General features: G+C 37.7%; 3 protein-coding genes across 3 annotated transcripts in view; 2 read left to right on the top strand and 1 right to left on the bottom strand.

Moving 5' to 3' along the window:
- LOC119409529 (sulfotransferase 2B1) overlaps window positions 1–21,895 on the top strand; it is a 149,065-nt gene that overhangs the window by 8,746 nt on the left and 118,424 nt on the right. The gene's annotated exons all lie outside the window — the stretch shown is intronic.
- Window positions 8,848–11,906, top strand: LOC119409531 (cholecystokinin). The gene is made up of 3 exons (XM_037676429.1): window positions 8,848–8,920; window positions 10,889–11,173; window positions 11,676–11,906. The coding sequence occupies exons 2-3, from the start codon at window positions 10,891–10,893 to the stop codon at window positions 11,807–11,809; spliced, it is 417 nt and encodes a 138-aa protein (XP_037532357.1). The 5' UTR covers window positions 8,848–8,920; window positions 10,889–10,890; the 3' UTR covers window positions 11,810–11,906.
- The window catches only part of mroh1 (maestro heat-like repeat family member 1), a 40,873-nt gene continuing 37,745 nt past the window's right edge, over window positions 18,768–21,895 (bottom strand). Inside the window, exons 38-45 of the mRNA XM_037676424.1 lie at window positions 21,363–21,509; window positions 21,214–21,280; window positions 20,994–21,115; window positions 19,970–20,119; window positions 19,730–19,864; window positions 19,408–19,510; window positions 19,189–19,254; window positions 18,768–19,111 (exon numbers count right to left, since the gene is read on the bottom strand). Of these exons, the coding sequence (XP_037532352.1) occupies window positions 19,035–19,111; window positions 19,189–19,254; window positions 19,408–19,510; window positions 19,730–19,864; window positions 19,970–20,119; window positions 20,994–21,115; window positions 21,214–21,280; window positions 21,363–21,509 (867 nt within the window). The 3' untranslated portion in view covers window positions 18,768–19,034. The remainder of the gene's footprint in view (window positions 19,112–19,188; window positions 19,255–19,407; window positions 19,511–19,729; window positions 19,865–19,969; window positions 20,120–20,993; window positions 21,116–21,213; window positions 21,281–21,362; window positions 21,510–21,895) is intronic.

Here is a 21,895-nt window from a genome sequence, read left to right as displayed (position 1 = left end):
AAGAAGGGGGGATGCCACACAGTGGTAAAAATGGACTTGTCCCAACTTTTTTGGGATTTGTTGACGCCATGAAATTTGGAAACAACAGATTTTTCCCTTAAAATGATACATTCTCTCAGTTTAAACTTTTGATCAGTGATTTGTGTTCTATTCTGAATAAAATATTAGATGTTGGCACCTCCACATCATTGCATTCAGTTTTATTCACAATTTGTTTAGTGTCCCAACTTTTTTTGGAATCCGGTTTGTATATACTGGTATATAATTTATTATGTGGAATTGTTTTCATGAGACTGATCTCCAACACATACTCTGAGTGCTAATAGAGTATACAAGATCTTAGTGAACCTTTTACCATTAATTATGTGGAGTCAACTCTGTCTATCTGTTAGCAAAATATTTGATAAACCATCAAACTGATTTGATGAAAACTTCAGAAAATCTAATCTCAGATCACTATCAGTTAACTAATGTAACACAAAAATGGCTATACCTTAATCTAGTTAGTCTGAGCATATCTGGAATTTGAGGCTCAAGTTAATCAGCTTTAGGGTTGTCATTTCAGAACACAAGATGATCTTAGTTTAAAACGTTGGCATGAAAGGCAGTGGGTGATATACATTCCATCTATTGGTGCTAGACATTCAAAGTATGATCTGGTCGGTGTAGCCTAGTTTTATAATGCCTGAGAATAAATTTATTTCACATCTGTGCATGTGAACTACTAGCACACCAATACATAACGTGTAATGGGCATACCCACTGGTAAATATTCAAGTTTTACGGAACCAACAAAAAACCAGATCCATGTTTACTGAACAAAACAAGAAACAACCTCAGGGGGAACTTTTTGAGCGTGACTGTTCAACACAGGTCATATTTCATTACTGTATAAACAGAAACACGACACAGAGGATACATTTACATCCACTCAGTATTTGACATCTTGTTTAGCATAGAACACATACAAGCAAACATGTATATAACTCCTGAGATTAACCCCATCAGCCAGCAAGTGCAAACACAAGCTGAAGGATACCTGTGGTCCTCCTGAGGTTTGGTTCAGAGCTGAAACACAAACATACAAACAAAAACGGATGCAGAGCAGGTAGACCAAGGTTCCTCTCAGAACCTGAAGATACAGTAACTGATACTATGTTAAAACTCTATTTATATTCCAATAAACTGTTCCACTCACTGGTAACTAGTCCAAAGCTGTAAACAGGTAAAGGTAAATAAAAGCAGCAGCAGAGAAAACATTTAATACCACATGTTCATATATAAACTTAATTTGTGGACCATCAGGTCTAATAAAGCCTTCTCTGTTGGCCTAAACACAATCAGAATCACTAACTTACATTTTAGTATATATTTTCTATTTATTAATAGTCTTCTGAAATGTCTGTTCTCTTCTTTTCACAGCTTTTCTCCTGGTTCTGCAGCTTCTAGAAGCAAAATGTTTATATAGAGGTTTTATCCAATCATAGTTCAACCATCATCTGTTGCTGGGGTAAAATAAATCTGCCTCAAGGCCTTCAGAACCAACAGAGCAGACACCTGCAGGTTAAAACAAATAATCAAACTGTTGCTTTAACCAATCAGATGTTGAGCTGGTGACACCAAAGCCTTCTAACAGGCATTATACAACGTCAGCATTTTAACACCGTTTGACTGGACGGTTAGAGAGCGTACTGGTCGGAGCTAGGAAACTGAATCTTTAGCTTCCTGCACAAGCTAAATGTTGAATGGACATTCTCAGTCTTAAAGTGAAATAAAACATGCCAGAAACACGAATGAGAGTGTGGGAGTTCCTGTTTCCCTGCTGTCCTGAAGTCACTAGATGTCACCAACCTGCCACACCTGTGAGCAATTTCCTTGATGAAATAGCAGGAGCCTGAAGGCAGCAGATGACTTCTCCTTGCCGCTGGAGCATTACATGCCAGTGGTAGTCGTGCTTCTAGCCACTTTGTGCTCTCTTGAATTGAGGAAAACTTACCTGTGTCCTTTTGATAATTTCAGCATATTCCTTGTGACTTACCTGTTCCTGGACTCCTCTGTGAAACCCTGAAAATCTCCTTGTGGCCTCTTCAGCTGTCTTCCAACTACGTACCCGTCAGTTCACTCTGGATGGCTCTTTGCCTGCACAGGATATATTGGAACCTCTCCTCCTCGACGACCCAATTTTCTACTTGCAAGAACAAAAGTTCAAGTCAAGTTTATTGTCATTCACATCTCGTGGTACATGAGGTGGAACAAAATTACCAGTATGTACTCAAGGTCCCAGTTACACCCAAAAGACAATCAACATAAATCCATTCCTGAGTACTCCTCCTCACCCTTCTCCTTGCGCCTCAGGGTTCCTGATATTGCCTGTTGTTCACTGTAAATAAATTCCCTATACTTTATATGCAGCCTTGAAGTTTGTTCATTTATCAGTCCTTGTCTCTGGGCATTCAGTTATAGACTGAACAGACAGAACAGACTGAACAGACAGAACAGACTGAACAGACTGAACAGACTGAACAGACTGAACAGACAGAACAAACTGAACAGACAGAACAGACTGAACAGACTGAACAGACAGAACAGACTGAACAGACTGAACAGACTGAACAGACTGAACAGACTGAACAGACTGAACAGACTGAACAGACTGAACAGACTGAACAGACTGAACAGACAGAACAGACAGGACTTTCAGTGTTAGCGTCCATGATGATAGAAAAGGACTTATTGTTGAAACAAACACCGTGATGACCTGAAGGACAGAGGAACTGAACTCTGACCGAGGAAACAAAGGATGGGGTTTGTTTAAAATTAAAACTTTTGGAGAGTAAAATTAATTTTGTTCAGATATTTTATATTTTTTCAATTTATTGCGTCCACATTGATGCTTTTTGTAAACATGTCTGTGGTGCAGCTGAGGCTGCAGCAGAAGGAATCATGGTGAATTGTGTTTATTGGGTTTCTTTCTTCAATAGACATTCATTCTAGATTAGATACATACCTGTCTGTGATGCAGCAATTTATTATTACACGTTTCTGTGTATTATTGATGATTTCTGAACAAAAGACAGTAGATATACAAAAGCAAAAATATGTCAATTAAATTTAATGAACTTTGACATAAATGAACATCTATTATCAAATCTGGAGAGGAAGTTTGAATGCTCAATAGATGCAGCTAAAAGTAGAAAGATAAAATTTTAAATTTGCACAACTAAATCAAGCTTCAGTCCAGAAAAATGACAATGTTTTGTTTTTTATGCATTATTTCTGCACCCTGTCATTTGTTACTTGTCATCTTTTTTACTCCAAATAACAGACAGACCGCGTTTAATGAGCCTCCAGTTTTACTCCTGTAACAAAATCCTGTGGGAGGACGCTGGATCAGTTGGCTTTAACTTGGTGGTCTGCAGACTCAAGTGCTCAGACAGAGTGGATTAGATTTAGAGGCATGAAGAATGCAGCTGTGATAACCTAAAGAAGTGCTGGAGACACCACACAAGGAGCTTTAGCTGACATCTTCCAAAGTATTTTTAAAAAGTTCAGAAGCACCATTTCCATCTTGTGACACTTACACATAGTTTAATCACAGAGGCAACAGGTCAAGGAGAGAAACCCAGACCTCCCTCTCCCCAGCAGCACTTTCCAGCACATCCTACGAGACCCCAAGGCGTTCCCAGGCCAGAGAACACACGCAGCAAGTTCTGGGTCTTCCACAGTGGTGGAGAACGCACTCAAACACTGTACTTAATTAAAAGTACAAATAAACAGACAAAAATGTACTCTAGTAAAAGTAGAAGTACCACATTAACATTTTTACTTAAATAAAAGTAAATAATTACTTGCTTTTTAAAATACTTAAAGTATTAAAAGTAAAAGTACTTGCTGAATGGATTACCTAATACCATACCATACCAATTTATTTGTAGAGCACTTAAAACAGCAACAAGGCCAACCAAAGTGCTGTACAAAAGAAAACAAATATGCACAGCGGACAGGAAAACATAAAATAGAAATACAGATACAAATAGCAGCAGGAGCTAACTAAAATGACCAACAGAGTAGAGAACAGACCGGACCAAAACAAATCACACCGTGTTAAAGGCAAGAGAATAGAAGTGGGTCTTCAAGCGAGACTTAAAGACTGAGAGTGAGGGAGCCTGCCGGACACTCAGTGGCAACTCATTTCACAGTCATGGACCTGCAACAGAGAAAGCCCTGTCACCTCTGAGCTTACGACGGGTTTCTGGGACTGAGAGAAGCATCTGGTCTGCTGACCTCAGAGAGCGCGGTGGAACATATGGCTGCAGAAGATCAGTGAGATAGGATGGGGTGGAACTGTTCAGTGATTTAAAAACATACATGAGAATTTTGAAATGGATCCGAAGGTGAATGGGTAGCCAGTGCAGGGAGGCCAAAACTGGCGTGATGTGCTCTCTATAGCCTGTACCAGTTAAAAATCGGGCTGCAGCATTTTGGACCAGTTGTAGACGAGCAATGGAGGACTGACTGATTCCAACCAGAAGTGAATTGCAGTAATCAAGCCTAGATGTTATGAAGGCGTGGATCACTGTCTCGAGGTTCTTTTTGTTGAGTATAGGCTTCAGCTTAGACAGCCGTCTCAGCTGAAAAAAACAGGATTTGACCATCATGTTTACGTGACTGTTGAGTTTTAAGGACGGGTCCATTATCACCCCCAGATTAGTGACCTTTTGTTTCTCTAGCGGGGCTAGAGAGAAAAGGTCAATGTCATGGTTCATGAGTGAGCCACTGGGATGGAACAGCATGACTTCAGACTTCTTCTCATTGAAGCTTAAGAAGTTTAAAGCCATCCAGTCCCGGATGTCAGCCAGGCAGTCAAGAAGAGGCTGAATAGAGCGTGTGGCTCTGTGCCTCAGGGGGAAGTAAATTTGGCAATAATCGGCGTAGAAATGAAAGGGTATGTTGTGTTTGCGGAAGATAGCACCTAGTGGCAGCAGGTATAAAGAAAAGAGAAGGGGACCAAGGATGGACCCCTGTGGTACCCCCCACTGGAGCGCTGTCGATGCCGAACTAAAATCTTTGATATTGACACAGAAGGTTCTGTCAGAGAGGTAGGACCCAAACCATTTAAGGGCTGGCCCTGTGATGCCCACCCACTGCTCCAGTCTAGAAATGAGGATCTTCTGGTCGATGGTGTCAAAAGCAGATGTAAGGTCCAATAGGACAAGCAGCACAGAATCACCTGCATCTGTGGATATGAAAATGTCATTAAAAACCTTCAGTAGAGCAGTTTCAGTGCTATGGAGAGATTTGAAGCCAGATTGGAATAACTCTAGGATAACGTGATCCCCAAAAAACTGTTTCAACTGAGACCACAATTTTTTCCAGTAGTTTAGAGGTGAATGGGAGTCTGGAGACAGGCCGGAAGTTGGACATGACTGAGGGGTCAAGGTTAGGTTTCTTCAGGAGGGGCTGGACAGCAGCATGTTTAAAAGTCTTTTCATGTATCTGTACTTTACTTAAGTAGAGTTAAATGTGGATACTTTTGACTTTTACTCCTCTACATTTTACATTAAGTATCTGCACTTTCTTCTACACTACATTTCTATAATGCAATGGTCTACAATACCATGACGGGTTCCTACCGTGTGTATATTTTCTGTAATACATTAATAGTGTTGAGTCATTTTAATGAACAATGCTGCAGATAATACATGTTTTTATTGTGTTTACTCTGTGACACAGTTCACACTTGGACTTGTGATTCTGTGCGTCAGAATTTCAGGGATGACCTGCAGAGTTAAATGTCATTAATCAAAATAAGAAAGAGGAATGATTATACCTTTGAAAGTTTTTATTTAACACAAAATAAAACCAATGTGTCATTTTAACTGCAATAAACACATTTAAGTAAAAGGTGTCTGCCTGAACAAAAGGGGCATTAGACCAAACAAAGGAATAGACTCTGATCATTTCAACTCCAGTTTGTCATCACCTCTAGTTAAAATATGTCTATTCAACCTTGTAATGGGTCAATATTGAACAATATTTTAACTTCCTGACACCATTTTCAAAACTTGGACCTGAGTGTTGAGACATTTGGAGACATCTCTTGTCTCCTAACAACCCATGAACTGACACATTTTAATATTGCAGCAAGAATTTCTTGTTCAAGTTCAGAAGAAGTTGGTTTTCAAAGTTTTTGAGTCCAGTCTGGCTCTTTTGGGAGAAAGAATCTGTCTTGCTGTACTGACTAATCTTTCAATAGTCTTTCAATAATCTTTTAATAATCTTTCAATAATCTTTCAATAGTCTTTCAATAGTCTTTCAATAGTCTTTCAATAGTCTTTCAATAAGGCCATGTGTGGTGCGTATCTTCTGGCCGACTCACCATGGTGGAATCCATTTTGGGTGTGTTAGTGGTGCTGCAGGTGCACCCAGCTCAGTGATGTATATACTAGAATATATGTCATTGGTCCAGCTCTTCTTGAAGGTGGGCCTAACGTTACCTGCCCACTTTACAGTGATTCAATGGACCAGCTCCCCTCTCACCGTTGGTTACTTTTAAACTAGCGAACAAATTAAAAAAACGCTACATGGATGTAACTTGTAATGCAACGCATTATAGAAATGTAGTGTAGAAGAAAGTGCAGATACTTAATGTAAAATGTAGAGGAGTAAAAGTCAAAAGTATCCACATTTAACTCTACTTAAGTAAAGTACAGATACATGAAAAATGTACTTAAGTACAGTAACGAAGTATTTGTACTTAGTTACATCCCACCACTGGTCTTCCCCGGGGCCTCACATGCATTTATTCACCCTCAAATATGCCGTTGAATATTTGAGTCAAAAACTTCACTGCCATCTCCAAGACATTTCCAGACCTCCACTGGTATGTCATCAGGTACTACTGCCTTCTCCTTCTTCATTCTATTCAGAGCTTTCTGGACTTCATCCTCACTAATTTTTCCCACTTTCTGGTCCACAGTTTCTATGACCTCTACTTTTCTTTCCATTTCACTCTCTTCATTCATTAGCTCCTCAAAGTACTCCTTCCATCTTCCCATCACACTCTCTTCACTGGTTAGAACATTACCATGCCTATCTTTAATAAGCCTAACCTGCTGCACATCCTTTCCAGTCTGATCCCTCTGAAATATAGAGAATAATGATGATAATAAATAATCTCCAAAAGCACCAATAAACTATTCAGTTTACTTTCCCTCTGTTTCAAAGCCAAAGGCTGCAGCTCCACAGTCTTTAATGGCATTCGGCATTTTAGAATAATTCACAGTTTTATTCATTCAAGCTTGAGGGTCAAAATGTTTCCAAGGAGGTTAAAAACTCAGGTCCAAAAGAACAAACAGCTAAAGAGGGAAACAATTTTCACAAACACTTCAGATCCTTCCTGTGACCCTCAGAGCTGCTCGACAATCCAAGAATTTTAAATGATCCCAACAAACAAGCAAATGTGGACCCAAAGGGATCCAGAGGAACCATTAAGAACAGTTTATGTTTGAGTCCTACATGTTCTCACATTTATTTTACCTTTTGAATGTAACTTTTACTGACCGGGCTGCAGCAGAACAATTGGTTGATGTTTCAGTCTGCAGCTCAGGGAACATGTGAAGTCTTTTATCCTGTTCATAAACGAGCTTTATGCTCCTGCTTTGAGTTCCAGCTAAATTTATTGTTCACACAAACCTCAAACTCAATTTTTCTATTAATCTATGTTAACCTTGAGGCTCGATTTCTGCCGAAGCTGTCAGAACTCTTGAATAACGTCAGCAGCATTTCTGAAAACCTCCTAACTTGAACTCTTACGTCTCAGAATCTGTTAGATCAACTTTTCATGATAGTGATTTGTGTTCCTTTCATAATAAAGACTTTTTTAAATAAAAGGTTTATTAATGCTTTATAAGGAGTTATCCATGAGTTTAAAACACGGTACATATAATCAGGCTCACTGGCAAGATCATGCGCTGTACTAATGTAATTTGTAGCTAGTTGTTCAGCTTACTTTGAAACAAAACTTATGTTTCATGTTACAAACTTACTAAGTTTACTAATGTTTGGTGTTCAATATCTACATTATGATTAAATTAATTAAAGTGCAGCACATGATTTTACCTAAAAGTGAATCTGCTTCAGTGTATGTTAAATAATTGAGTAAGTTTCATACAACATAAAAAAAAAAAATCAAGGCTAGGAAACTCCTAAGAAGTGAAAGGAAATATGAAAACTGCAGCCAAATACTGAGATTATCGTCATTCCTGATGTTAGACACTCCCCAGAGTCAGTTAGATGAACTGTTTCATTTTCCCACAGGTAAAACTCCTAACAGGTGCCTCACATGCAACATAGCCACCAAACGTTTGCACATTAAAGAAAGGTTCATAAAAATTCTCCAAGTTAGATTCTGACACACTTCACGTTCATTTATTGAGAGTTCCTCGAGGGATAATTGGTGGTTTGAATAAATCAGAACCCCAGAATGAAATGTTTCTGTTCCACATCCCTGCAGAGCCGGGCAGGCTGAAACAAAATGAACCGAACGTTACAAAAATATATATTGTAGCTCCTTTTAAAAATATATATTGTAGCTCCTTTTAAAAAAATATATTGTAGCTCCTTTTAAAAAAATATATTGTAGCTCCTTTTAAAGAGCCTTCAGCTTCTTTTCATTTCACAAGTCTAATAAGTTCATACTGTGTGTGTGCGTGCGTGCGTGCGTGTGTGCAGGTTTGCGTCTTCAGTGGCGTCAGTTTCTGCGCCAGCAGCAGGCTCCTCCCTCCCAGTCCAGGCTCCTCCCACTTCCTCTCAGCCTGGATAAAACAGGGCCTGTCCTCGCTCTCCAACTCCATCACGTCTCCACATCAGAGCCAGGCTCAGCATCTTCAGATTATCTGATTAAAGCCAACAACTGCAGGTAAGAAAATAAATCTGTAGCATCTTTTTTCACAGACTGTCTTTATTAATATTAATATTTCAAAAGAAGGATTTGGGTTAAAAACAGTATTTCAGGGTTTGACTGAGTTCTTGTTTTCTTCAACCAGTTCAGGTGTTTTTTGTTTTCACGTTTTATTGAACTTTGTATCATTTTCAACATTGTTAGTGAAGACTTTCTTTACATTTATGAGCATAAAACCATAGAAACTGTGGGTTTCAAAAGGAAATTTTAAAAGAATAGCTTAATTCAGAAAGGATTAGTCTTTTTTTTACATTGTAAGCTAATTATTTTTTTAATTTAAATTAAAATCTGAAAGTTATAGAAGAGGATTAGGGCCATGGTAAAAAGTAAAAAATAAACAAATAAATATATCTCTCAGAATTCTTACTAATTTCTCGTGATTCTGGGGCAAAAAAACCCACCAACACATTATTAATAATAATAATAATAATAATAATATTATTATTATTATTATTATTATTATTATTATTATTATTATTATTATTTACCAGGGTGGTCTATTCTCTTCTGTTGAAGGTAATAAATACAGAAATAGAATTTGTTTTTAAATACATCATGATAAATATTAGCAGTAAATACACTTTTTATATCAGAGCAACTCAACTGTCATGTCTGACATGAAGTTTGACAAAGTATGAATAATAATAATAATAATATTAATGACTATTTCACAGGTAAAAGTCAATAAAAAAATGCTAAATGATGAATATTTTTTCCATTTTGAATGTTTCAGTGATCACAGTATAAAAAAAGAAATGTCTTTAGTTTATCTTTAGACACAAAATTCTTCTGATTTGACTTTTTGCTGTTTTCAAGTTTTAAAAAAATAAAATAAAATTAAAAGTAGAACTAGAAGACATGACAGAAAAAATAGAAAAGACTGAGCGTTGTGTATATGAGCGGGAGAGAGTTTTTCCTTCACACCGCGTCACATCATTATCAGCTGGATGAATAATCAACGAGACACAACAACCAGCTGCTAATTCTATCAGCATGAAAACAACGAGTGTTCACACCACCAGGCTCATTTCAACCACATTATTAAAATCAATCTTTGTTTGGCTGTTACAGCGATACAGACTGGCATTTATGATGTAATGTGGATTTAAACCAGACATTAAAACGGCTTCATCTCACTTTTCTTCAGTATATTTTTATATTTAGATGTTTGAAAAACAGAAACAGCAGCAGTCTCAGAGCTGAAACAAAACTGTCAAAATTAAGAAGCAATATTCCTAAATGACACGACAAACATGAACATTTCTGAAGAGTTTGTGATTTGTGTCTTGTGCACACCCAGATGAGACTAAAAAACTGTAAATGATGAACATTTTTAAATGTGTGCGCTCAGAAGGAGGCTGAGCTGAGAGAAAACTGCTCAGATCTTTTCATTTTCTGCAGCTCAGACGTCTCTGAGCTGCTGGTTTTCATCTAATTACATGTTTTTATCTGCAAGAATTTGTTCCTTTAATTAAATAAAGAACAGCTTCACAGAGTGGGGACAAATAGCAACCAGTTTCACATTTTATTAGTAAAATGATATTCTGAGCATGAATGGTTGTTTTAATTTTGTTTTTTGTCCTTATTGTGAGCAAGTGAAATGTAAATTTAAAAAAATCAGTTATTTATCCATTTGATGTGATCATCTTACAATATGAGACTAAAAATGAGATCTAAATAAAAGATTTATTGTGTAATCTTTTTTAATGCTGACTGCTGTTGAGCTGTAATATTTCATCACTCTGTTGATGCAGAACACAAGATGATGATTGCTGAGCGCTTCATCAAATGTTAATCATCTCCGTGGTGCTGTTCTTCTGTAGCTACGTGATGATTTATTGCTGCTTTCAGCAAAACTCTAATGTCTGTAATTAGTTTGAGGCTCAACGAGCTCACATCAGTTTTATTGTCATTTGTCTTCTACAGTCATGAATGTAGGAATCTACGTGTGTGTTATCCTGGCTGCCCTGTCCAATGGCTCTTTAAGTTTGCCTTCACAGTCCATGGTAAGACCCCCCCCCCCCCAGAGAGTGGACAGCGAAGCTCTGGGAAAAGACAGCCTCTATGTTCTCTCGCCCCCCCACACACGCCGGGTCCGCTCGGCTCCAGTGCCCCCATCAGACCAGTTTACCCACTACAGCCAGCTCCACGGGGATGGGGATGCTCCCAGCAGCCTGAACCAGCTCCTGGCCAGACTCCTGCCCAGAAAAGGTGAGGGGAGGGGGGGTCTATGGGAGTGCCACTCAGTAAAAGGGGGGGGGGGGGGGGGGTAATGGCCACCCTTAAAAATTTGCTGCTCCTCTTCCTCCTGAGTCTTGAGCTTCTGTCACATTCTTATATGTAAAATTCAAAATGAAGAAAAACAAAAAGTTTTCGGCTCCTGTTGCTGATTAAAGAAAACTACTTTGAGCTGAACAGAATTAAATATGGTTCAGAAAGCACATGCTATAAAAATGCAGGTTATCTGTGCCCCCCCTGAACACTTTCTGGAGGTGCCCTTGGCACAAAGGTGTGGATGCACAGAACTAAACAGGGGTAATCGTCCCCCCCCCCCCCCCCCCCGCAGAGCTCACTGGTCCTACAGGAAGACAGAAATAGCAACCAGTCAAAATAAGCAACTTCAAGCTCTTCCTCATTTGGAGGTCATGAAGCAGTACAATCATCAGGTGGGACATGCTTTACAGACATCCCATAACTGATCCATGTCTTCCAGGCTCTTCCTCTCAGAGCAGATCCTCCCTCAGCAGCAGAGCCGTGGCCCCCAACCACAGGATAAAGGACAGAGACTACCTTGGCTGGATGGACTTTGGACGGCGGAGTGCAGAGGAGTACGAATACTCCCCGTGAAGACCCGGCTGGCTTTCTACCACACCTGACCTAACCACCACCACCACCACCACCACCACCAACACCAACAACAACAACAACAACAACAACAACAACAACAACAAGAACAAGAAGAATGCTTCAAAGCCTCAGCTGACTCTGCATCACTCTAAATTTAGAAACACCAACATCTTGATGGAGATGCTTGTTTCTCACAGCGTCTCAAACTTCGCAGGTTAATAAACAGTTTGCCATATTTTTGTTGATGAGTATCTTACAACCAGCAGCATCCATGTATTGTTTTGTTTTTTTACATCTCAGTACTTTCTTTCCTCTACCATAAACAGTTCAAACATAATTTTATTAAAGAGAAAACTAACAAACCACCAGAGTGCTGCAGTTTGTTCTAAACGTCTCAGATTTGTGCATGGACTGAGCTGAACACACAGCTTCACTTCCCTAATCGTGTTTCCAGCAGGAGGAGGTAAAAACCTGAAGATGAGCTGGTTTTCTAAAACTGATCATTTTTTCCTCATTTTATTCATGACAATAAAAGAAATATATTATAGCTATATTCAGTTTGTGCCGGCAAAAGAACAGAAGTGCAAAAGGAACGTCTTGTTAAAGACAGACTGGGAGAAAAGTTAAAGCATTAAATTTATTTCACATGAACTACTGAATTTTCTCCTTTTGCAAAAACGTCAAGGTTTAATCCAAGCGTTTGATTGGCTCCTCGAGGCTCATTTGGCCAAATATATATATATATATATATATATATATACCATCTGCAAAGAGTTTGAAAAAGGGACCAACTGTTCAGGATTTGCTCCAGAAAATAAACCCAGAAGAAAACAAGTGATCTGAAAAACCCAGGTGTCTTGCAATCAGAATGACCACACCTTCAAATCATCATTACTAGTTTTCAAACATCAGCGCTACGATTCATCGTTAGAAATATTGTTTCTTCCAGAAAGCATGATGTTAAAATAAATTTAACCAGATGTCTGCTGATGTTATTTGGTCCATGTAAGCGTGTATATATTCCAACATGGAGTGAATGTGTTTGTTGTGCGCTGCTTCAGGGTGGTGGTGAGAGGCTGCAAAAGTAGAAGAGACACAAAAGTCTTTACTGTTCCACATCACAGAGCAAAAGCAACAAACACTGGGTTACACGTCAAAATCCAAGATGGCCACCACCAGATATTTATATATAAACCAGTCACCCCTATCATTTAAAAAAAAAAAATAAATAATAATAAATGTTTTCTAGCTTTTATATTGCTTAAAAATATATAGCTTCCTCCAATGATATGGTGGGCAAGGCCACCATTGGCCACCCCCTGGCTCCACCATTGCTCCTGGTGGTGGATAAAATGACTCGTGCACCCTCTCTGCCAGGATCTGTCACTGCACTGCCTCAGACAAAACCAAAATGAATAAATAATAAAACCCAACTCTGTTCTTGTTCTATAAAACACTGACAGGTCATGTGACCTTGTGATTCACTGTAGCAACCATTATCAATAGTCACCCCCCCCCCCCCCAAAAAAGTACAAATAAAATAAAATACAAAACAAAAACTAAACTTTTTTTGTTGTTTTTTAACTTGCTTTTTTAAAATTTTTAATCATGACCTGACTGAGAATCTTCACCAAAACAAACGTCTGAACTTGGCATTCTGACTAAATAGCCCCGAGGAAGGGCCTACTATGTAAACAACGTCTAAAATAAAATGTATAAAATATATTGTTAAAAATGTATAACCCTCTGCAAATAGCAAGCGGCCCCCAGGGCACTAACGATTGGTCGTTAGGCTGGCGGTCCTCCCTCTACATGTGAACAGTTAGTTCTGGACGTCGGAAGCAAACTGGTTGATCCACTATGAGGTGGTGTTGCTGATGAGACTGAGTTTGTTGCTGATCCTCAGACTGAAGAAGTCTTTTGCAGAAAATACCAAATGCTTCAGAAAAAGGAGAACCTGTCCAGAGGACCTGACTCAAACTTGTTAGGTTAGACCAAATATATTTTATTTCTATATTGTCTGGATGTTTTACATGTGTTGTGTGAATTACATTATTTTCAGTTATTGTAAATATATTAATTTGTGACAGATCCAGTTGGGCTTGCTGTTAAATAGTTGTTTTGCCAGCTGTTAGCAGTTTCCCGTTTTGGACGCCATCTTAACTTCACCACGTTACAAAGGTAAACAATTTGTGGGGTGGGCAGCACGCCGTCCAGAGTTTTATTTACCTCTATGGTTCTTCTACACAGTTCTACCCACTACACACCAGAAACAACAAGGTCGACTTGCATTCCCTGATCAATTTCAGTCCAGAAAAACACTGATCTCGTCTCTTGGCGTGGCTGTGGTGCAGCGGTAAGGCAGCCAACTTGGAACCAGAAAGTCACAGATTCAACTTCCCACCGTGCCCACATGTCATGGTGTTCTTGGTCAAGACCCCCATTTCTTCACTGCTTCCCGGACACTTGCATAGCTGCCGCTGCTCCACTTGGCTGGATCTCAAGTGTGACGGGGTACTGTGGTGCTTGAAAGTTTGGGAACTCTTTAGTTCTATATTTCTGCATAAATATGACTTCATCAGATTTTCACACAAGTCCTAAAAGTAGATAAATAGAACCCAGTTAAACAAATGAGACAAAAATATTATACTTGGTCATTTTTTTATTGAGGATAATTATCCAATATTACATATTTGCAAGAGGCAAAAACATGTGAACCTCTAGGATTAATTTGAAGGTGAAATTACAGTCAGGTGTTTTCAATCAATGGGTGATGATCAGGTGTGGGTGGACACCCTGTTTGATTTAAAGAACATGATCTATCAAAGTCTGATCTTCACAACATGTTTGTGGAAGTTATGACAGGAACAAAGGAGATTTCTGAGGAGCTCAGAAAAAGAGTTGATGCTCATCAGGCTGGAAAAGGTCACAAAACATCTGTAAAGAGTTTGGACTCAACTAATCCAGAGACAGACAGATTGTGTACAAATGGAGGAAAGTCAGGACCAATGTTACCCTCCCCAGGAGTGGTGGACCAACAAAGATCACTCCAAGAGCAAGGTGTGCAACAGATGGTGATGTCACACAGGAGCCCGGGGCAACTTCCAAGCAGCTGAAGGTCTCTCACATTAACTAATGTTGATGGATCATTTTCCTCAAATAAATGACCAAGTCGACCAAATCGAGCCGTTAACATATATTTGTAATTTATCATTGTCAAAAGGAATATTTCCAGACAATATGAAAGTAGCTAAGGTAGTTCCTCTCTTTAAAAATGGTGATAAATGTGTGTTCAATAATTATAGACCAATATCCTTATTACCACAATTCTCAAAAATTCTAGAAAAACTGTTTGTGACCAGATTAGATAAATTTATTACTAAACAAAACATTCTAAGTAGCAGTCAGTATGGGTTTAGAGCAAAAAACTCTACATCAATGGCTCTCATGGAAATAATGGAACAAATAACTACTGCTGTCGATCAAAAACAGTATTGTGTTAGTATTTTTGTTGATTTAAAAAAAGCATTCGATACTATTGACCACACTATTCTCCTTGAAAAATTGAATAAATATGGTATAAGAGGACCAGCATTACACTGGGTATCTAGCTATTTAAAAGATAGGAAACAGTTTGTACAAATAAATGGTGTAAGATCTGACTTGTGCAATATCACTTGTGGAGTTCCTCAAGGCTCTGTACTTGGACCAAAGTTATTTATTTTATATGTGAATGACTTAGTGAATGTATCAGGACTTCTCAAATGTGTCCTTTTTGCAGATGACACCACATTTTTTTGTTTGGGTAAAGATGTAAAACGGATGTTGGAACTGATGAAGACAGAATTTGATAAAATACAAACTTGGTTTAAAATTAATAAATTATCATTAAATTTAGATAAAACTAAATACATGATATTTAGCAACAAAAAGAAAACTGTTGACTATCCATTTAAAATTGAGGGTGTTGAGATTTGTAGAGTTAATGAGATGAAATTTTTGGGTGTAATCATTGATGAACAGCTAACATGGAAAAATCACATAAATTCTGTAAGAACAAAAATATCTAAATCTATTGCAGTACTATACAAAGTCAGGGAATTATTAAATGATAAAGCTCTGTACATGTTGTATAACACAATCATTGTTCCACATTTAATCTATTGCATTGATGTTTGGGGGAAAGCGTGTAAAACATTTACAAAACCTATTTTTATCTTACAGAAAAGAGCTGTAAGAATTATCTCCAGAAAGCATTACTGTCACCCATCAAGCACATTATTTTATCAACTGAAGTTATTGAAGTTCCATGATTTGGTAGATTATAGTATTTTATCAGTTATGTATAGGGCTCAAAATAACACATTACCATTAAATATCCAAAGAAATTTTGTTAAAAGACAAAGTTGTTATAATCTTAAGGGGATAGAAATATTTGTCAAACCAAAATTCAGAACTAGTCTGAAGGGAAGGTCTACCTCAATCCAAGGAGTTGGATTGTGGAATGGTCTAGAGAGTGATGTGAAAAATGTCAAGTCAATGTGTACATTTAAGAAAAAGATCAAATCTAGATTGTTAAAAAAGTATATATGAAGTAGCTTAATGTGTGTTTTGTATTAGAATTAGAAAAATTAGAAAGTTATTCATTTTGTTCTGTTACTTGAAAATTAATATGTCTGAAATAATTGTTTGAAAAAAGGGGCAGATATAAAGATTTTTTCTTCTTTCTGCTGCCTTTCATTTTAAATTTTTTTGTATCTTTTTATATATTGTTATGGAATTGTTTTGTACTTTTTTAAAATGAATAAACTTCATACCATACCATACCATACCAAGTATATTTTTGTCTCATTTGTTTAACTGGGTTCTCTTTATCTAATTTAAAGACTTGTGCAATGACCCGTTATGTCGTTTATGTAGAAATATATTTTAAAGGGTTTACAAACTATCATGAACCACTGTAAATGCAGAGCACAAATTGTTATTGTATGTTCTCATCATACAATGACAATACAGAACACCTTCACTTGAAAACTAGAAACTCACTATTCAAATCAGTCTATGGCTTGTTTGAAGTATAAGGTTGTCATTGGAGTGCCCTTTAAAATGTGAAAGCAAAACAAATAAAAAAACATGTACAAGATGCCCAAAAAGACGTTTCTTTCTATTGTGAGCTGTATCCCTTGCTGGTTTTCAACTCTAACACACTTCAGAAAAACTTTATTTGGCCATCAGTACAACAAATACATTATACGTGTTTTATTTCTTCATTTTAAATGCATGATTTGTCATTGTCCACACTTTCCTGTAGTTTGCACACATCAGCACATTTATATGAAAAAGTGCTTACATCATTATGGACACATATGCAATTTATACCGTTCATTACAAAAACGACTACTTGAAAAATGGTACCATTTAGTAAAGACTTTGAAACAAAATACCACCAGTAAGAACCTTTTAACATCATCCTGAACCAGGTTAGTGTTAATGCTAAAGACATGAGCCCTGCTGGATGAGCTTTAAGATTCAAGAACAGCTGCTAAAATTAAAAGTATCTCATGAGGTTTGCGTCATGTTTATACACTCAAACCAGATGTTTTCTGACTGCATGGTGCAGTAATCTGGACATAAAATCATCTCAATAAAACTAGATATTTGTGTGAAGTGAGTTTTTATCTTCAAAGCATCTTCAGAATCACAGGGATTTGATGCTTGGTCAAGGTATTTTTTAGTGAAAACATTTGTGGGTTTTTGAACAAATTTGAAAACATTTCCTTGAGGCATTCCTGAGATCTCGTTCACAAGACGGAGACACGTCCAAGAAGAAAATCAGAGATCATGACTCGGCTGCAGCTGTGGCACAAAACAAACTTATGCAAAACAAAAGAACACTCAGAGCAGCGACTGCATGAGCTAAAAAGTGCTACAAAGATTTTAGAGATATTTTTCGCAAACCATTTTTTTTCTTTTGTTATTTATTTATTCCTTTTGATACCAATGCTCCATCTAACTTAAAAAAAAATAAAATTAATGTATAGACAAAACAGATGATCCAATAAATTGAACACACACACACATATTTACACAAACATCCCAAAGCTGTTCCCTGAACCCAAACATGCATTTTAATGGACCGTTAAATATTATAAATCAGTGATTAATTACTTGTCACCAATTGCAGCTGGACTGTTCTTTAAAACACAGTTAACCTGTACCAACTGGGCCAGTTGGGGTAGTTAAGTCTTATCTAAGCGGTTCAGATAATGACCATATTTACATCTCTCTACATAAGTTAGCATGTTTGTAAACTCAGATTAACAGGGTTTTATGGCATTAAAAAAAAATCTAAACAAAACATAAAACCATCATGGCACTGGTAACACAAAGGGTTAATGCAAACTGATTGTTTCGGACCTGAACAAGCCTGTAACAGGTGAAAATGTATACATATCCTGCTGGTTTTCAAAGTAAAAGTAGCAATTGTTCAGTTGTTGCTGGAAGATAAGACATTAATGAAACTTAATCAACTTCAAGCTGCACTTGTTCTTTGTAGTTCTGGTGAAGTTAAATTTGTCTAATGTTAAATTCCACCTAAATACAAACGTTAAATGTTTTTACTGAGTTTTTATTTTTAAAGTCAGGATGAGCTCAAAGCTGACTGATTGAAGAGGGGATCACAAGTTTGATCTGTCAGTAACAGAGGCTCTTACATCCACATGTGTGGATACCTGGTCCTAGGAGGTTAAAGAAGCTACATTTTTTTCTAAAATTAAAAAAATTAAATAAAAAAAAAAAGACTAGAGTCCATCCATATAATCTTTGTGATAAAACCCCGTAGAGACATTGTATATTTAATCTAACAGCATCATTGCTGGTGTCAACACTGAACAGTACCCTCTACAAACAGTCACTGGTCACTAAAATATACCCAAGGAGGACTTTGTTCAAGTACCAAAGTGAAATGTCAAAGAAGCAGTTTGGAGCTGCTAACAGTTCACTGTATAAATATTTAAGTTGGTGCATTTTCATTGATCATTGGTCCGATACATTAATAATAAAACGTGATCATTTGGCCTGTGCAAACCATTTCTCCAGTCTTGGTCCATTTTGGTTCTGATGAATGTTCAAGATGTGCAGTTTTACTAAAACATTGACTAATTTTGAGTTAAAACTGTTTCAGTAGTGCCTGACCACCATGGTTTCTGTGTTTGATGGGATGGTGTCAGTGGAAGTGGCCCATTGCCTCGGCAGCCTTCACTCTCACCACAGGGTCTGGGTCTTGGAGCAGCATCACTAAACCTGTAAATAAACTCAATTAAAACCAGTACAAACAAAGTATGCTCCTCTTTTGGAAGAAAATGAAGGCTGTGCTCTACCTTTGGTGATGGTGCCCATGTTGAGGTGAGAGCGGTGCTCCTGTGTGAGATTCCCCAGCAGGAAGCCTGTTGATGGATACGTCGTTACCACCGGGCCACATTTACAGACTCTTTGAAAACACTCAACTCCCACCATCCTTCGCTCCATAAAAACTGACTTAGTTTTCTAGTTTTTCCCCAAAATGTACAGTGAATTTATAGTAGGAGTGAGGCTCGCACCTATAAACATGGCCGCCGCTGCTCTGACCTCGGGCCAGTTGCTCTTGAAGAACTGGATGACTGAGATGTGGTAAAAGTTCAGCATGCCTGGAAAGTCCTGAATCTACAACCAACAAAACATTTACTGCACATCACACAAGAACGTGTGGTTTAACAACAAAATGAACTAAAACAAGAAATCTGAGTGGGTGAATTAAAAACACCTCCAAGTTGTCTACAACTAGCAGATATTTTTATGCAGAGGAACAGACCAAAACATTTAGTAACAGATTTTTTTTAGAAATATAAGTATGCATTTATTGGAATGGTAAGTGTGACTCACCAGGTATTTTGTGAGGTCGTTGATAAACTCTCCATAGTGTAAGCTCTTGTCTTCAAGCAGGTGGTTCTGAAACATGGCTGTGATCTGCTCAGATCCCACCACAGGAGCACACACTCTCATCGCATACTTGCACGCCTGGAAGATTCAGAAACAAAAACACAGATTCGATACGTGACAGGTGCTCTCTACAGATGAGATAAAAAAAATAAAAGTTTTGAATCATATCGTGTGCTCCTGTACCTTGACAACATGTGGGTTTGGGTCCACTAGGTGCAACAGTAAGCTGACCAGAACGTTGTGGATCTGATCTTTGAACACCTGCTCCCCTGAACCAAACTTGGACAGGTTCCCCATCAGAACGATGGACGCACATCGGATTTCATCATTATCCTGGACATCGAGGGAGGAAATTTACTTTTTCATCTAAAGACTGAAGATGACTAAAATACATAAATTACCTTTGGTCTAAATTACTTAATGTGACAAATGTTACACCGTAACAAGTATGCTCTAAATACTTTCAGAACTACAGCAGTAATGTAAAATACTTTAAACTTTATTCCTGCACAAGTTTGTCCAAATGTTATTTTTCCATTGAACAAACTACAAACATCAGTTATAAAACCCAACATAAATAGACAACGGGACAAATCAGTGAGCTATTAAGAGATGGTTACAAAAAAATAGAAAATGAGGGCTACCACTGAAACCCAATGACAAGCAAAGTTATGATAAATCTTCAGGTAAAATGTAAATTAAAAATGACGACTTGGAGTTTACTTTTAAACACTGTTACACTCTGAGCTGTCCTCGGGTCCAAGGTGGTAAATCGAGGCATTAGTTAAGTCTTTGTATCTCACTTTTGAGCTCATTAAAACTATCAAAACCAGGACAAGTGGAATAGAGACTTTGTAGCGACCCCCCACCCTGCCCCCCCACACACAAATAGTCTCTTTGGTCATTGGCTTGGAGTGCAGTTTTCCTTAGATTTTAATCAGTCCTAAAACTCCAAAAGAAAAACTTTAGGTTTCCTAACCGAATCTGAAATACTTTAATAAAGTCTGTTTAATAGGCTCCAGTCCTCAGGAACATTAATCTGTCATTGGTTCAACTATGAAAAGGACATGGAAGCTGTGTTTATACTAGAATTACTTGAATCTAGTCATACGTTGAAGCTTGTGACACCTTTAGAAGTTGAGTTAAATCATCAAGCCTTGGACCAAAGAGCATCACACACAGACAGTGGACCTAAGGTTAAACTTACACTTTCCAGGAATGGTTTAATCTTCATGAAGATGTAGACCACAAGTAGGCTGACGTTCTTCTTGTCCAGGTGTTGGAGAACTTTAGAAAGACCAGACATGGCTTCAAGGGTAATCAGTTTACCTGCAAAAAACACCAGACTACAATTAACTGTGATTTTTATCAATGTGAACAAATGCAGGCTTTACAGTAACAGTTAGCCTAAAAAGAAAGAAACGAACCTGGATCATCTTTCTCCTCCATTCCTGAACTCATGGCTGCCAGAAGCTCTTTGGCATATTTATTCACCTTAAAGGAGAAATACATGAGCGAGCTGCGACTGCATAAAATGTCTTCTCATTTAAGGGCGTGTGTGTGTGTGTGTGTGCACCTTCTCAGGTGATCCTTCCGCTATGTTTCCCAGTCCACGTACAGCCAGCATGCGGACTGTGCAGCACTGATCTGATATTCTCTCCATCATGTTGTTCATCAACACGTCTATCAACATCAGCTCTGTCACCACATGATGGTTCAACAGCTGGAGTCAGGAAATGAAAACGGAAAAAGAAACTTATTTGATCTTGCAATCAACAATTTAAATGTTCAAGAAAAACCACTAGAGAATGGGAATATATATATATATATATATATACACATACATATACATACATACATATATTCATATACATACATATATACATATACATACATACATACATACATACATATACACATATATACATACATACATATATACATACACATATACACACATACACATATACATATACACATATACATATACACATATACACATATATATACACATATACACATATACACATATATACATATACACACATATACACACACATACACACACATACATACATATACATATACATATACACACATACATACATA

This window comes from Nematolebias whitei, chromosome 5 (genome assembly GCF_014905685.2).
Source record: "Nematolebias whitei isolate Nwh7 chromosome 5, NemWhi1, whole genome shotgun sequence".
NCBI classification, from domain to species: Eukaryota; Metazoa; Chordata; class Actinopteri; order Cyprinodontiformes; family Rivulidae; genus Nematolebias; species Nematolebias whitei.
Note: the sequence above shows the minus strand (reverse complement) of the source record. Positions and strands in the feature narration are given on the sequence as shown.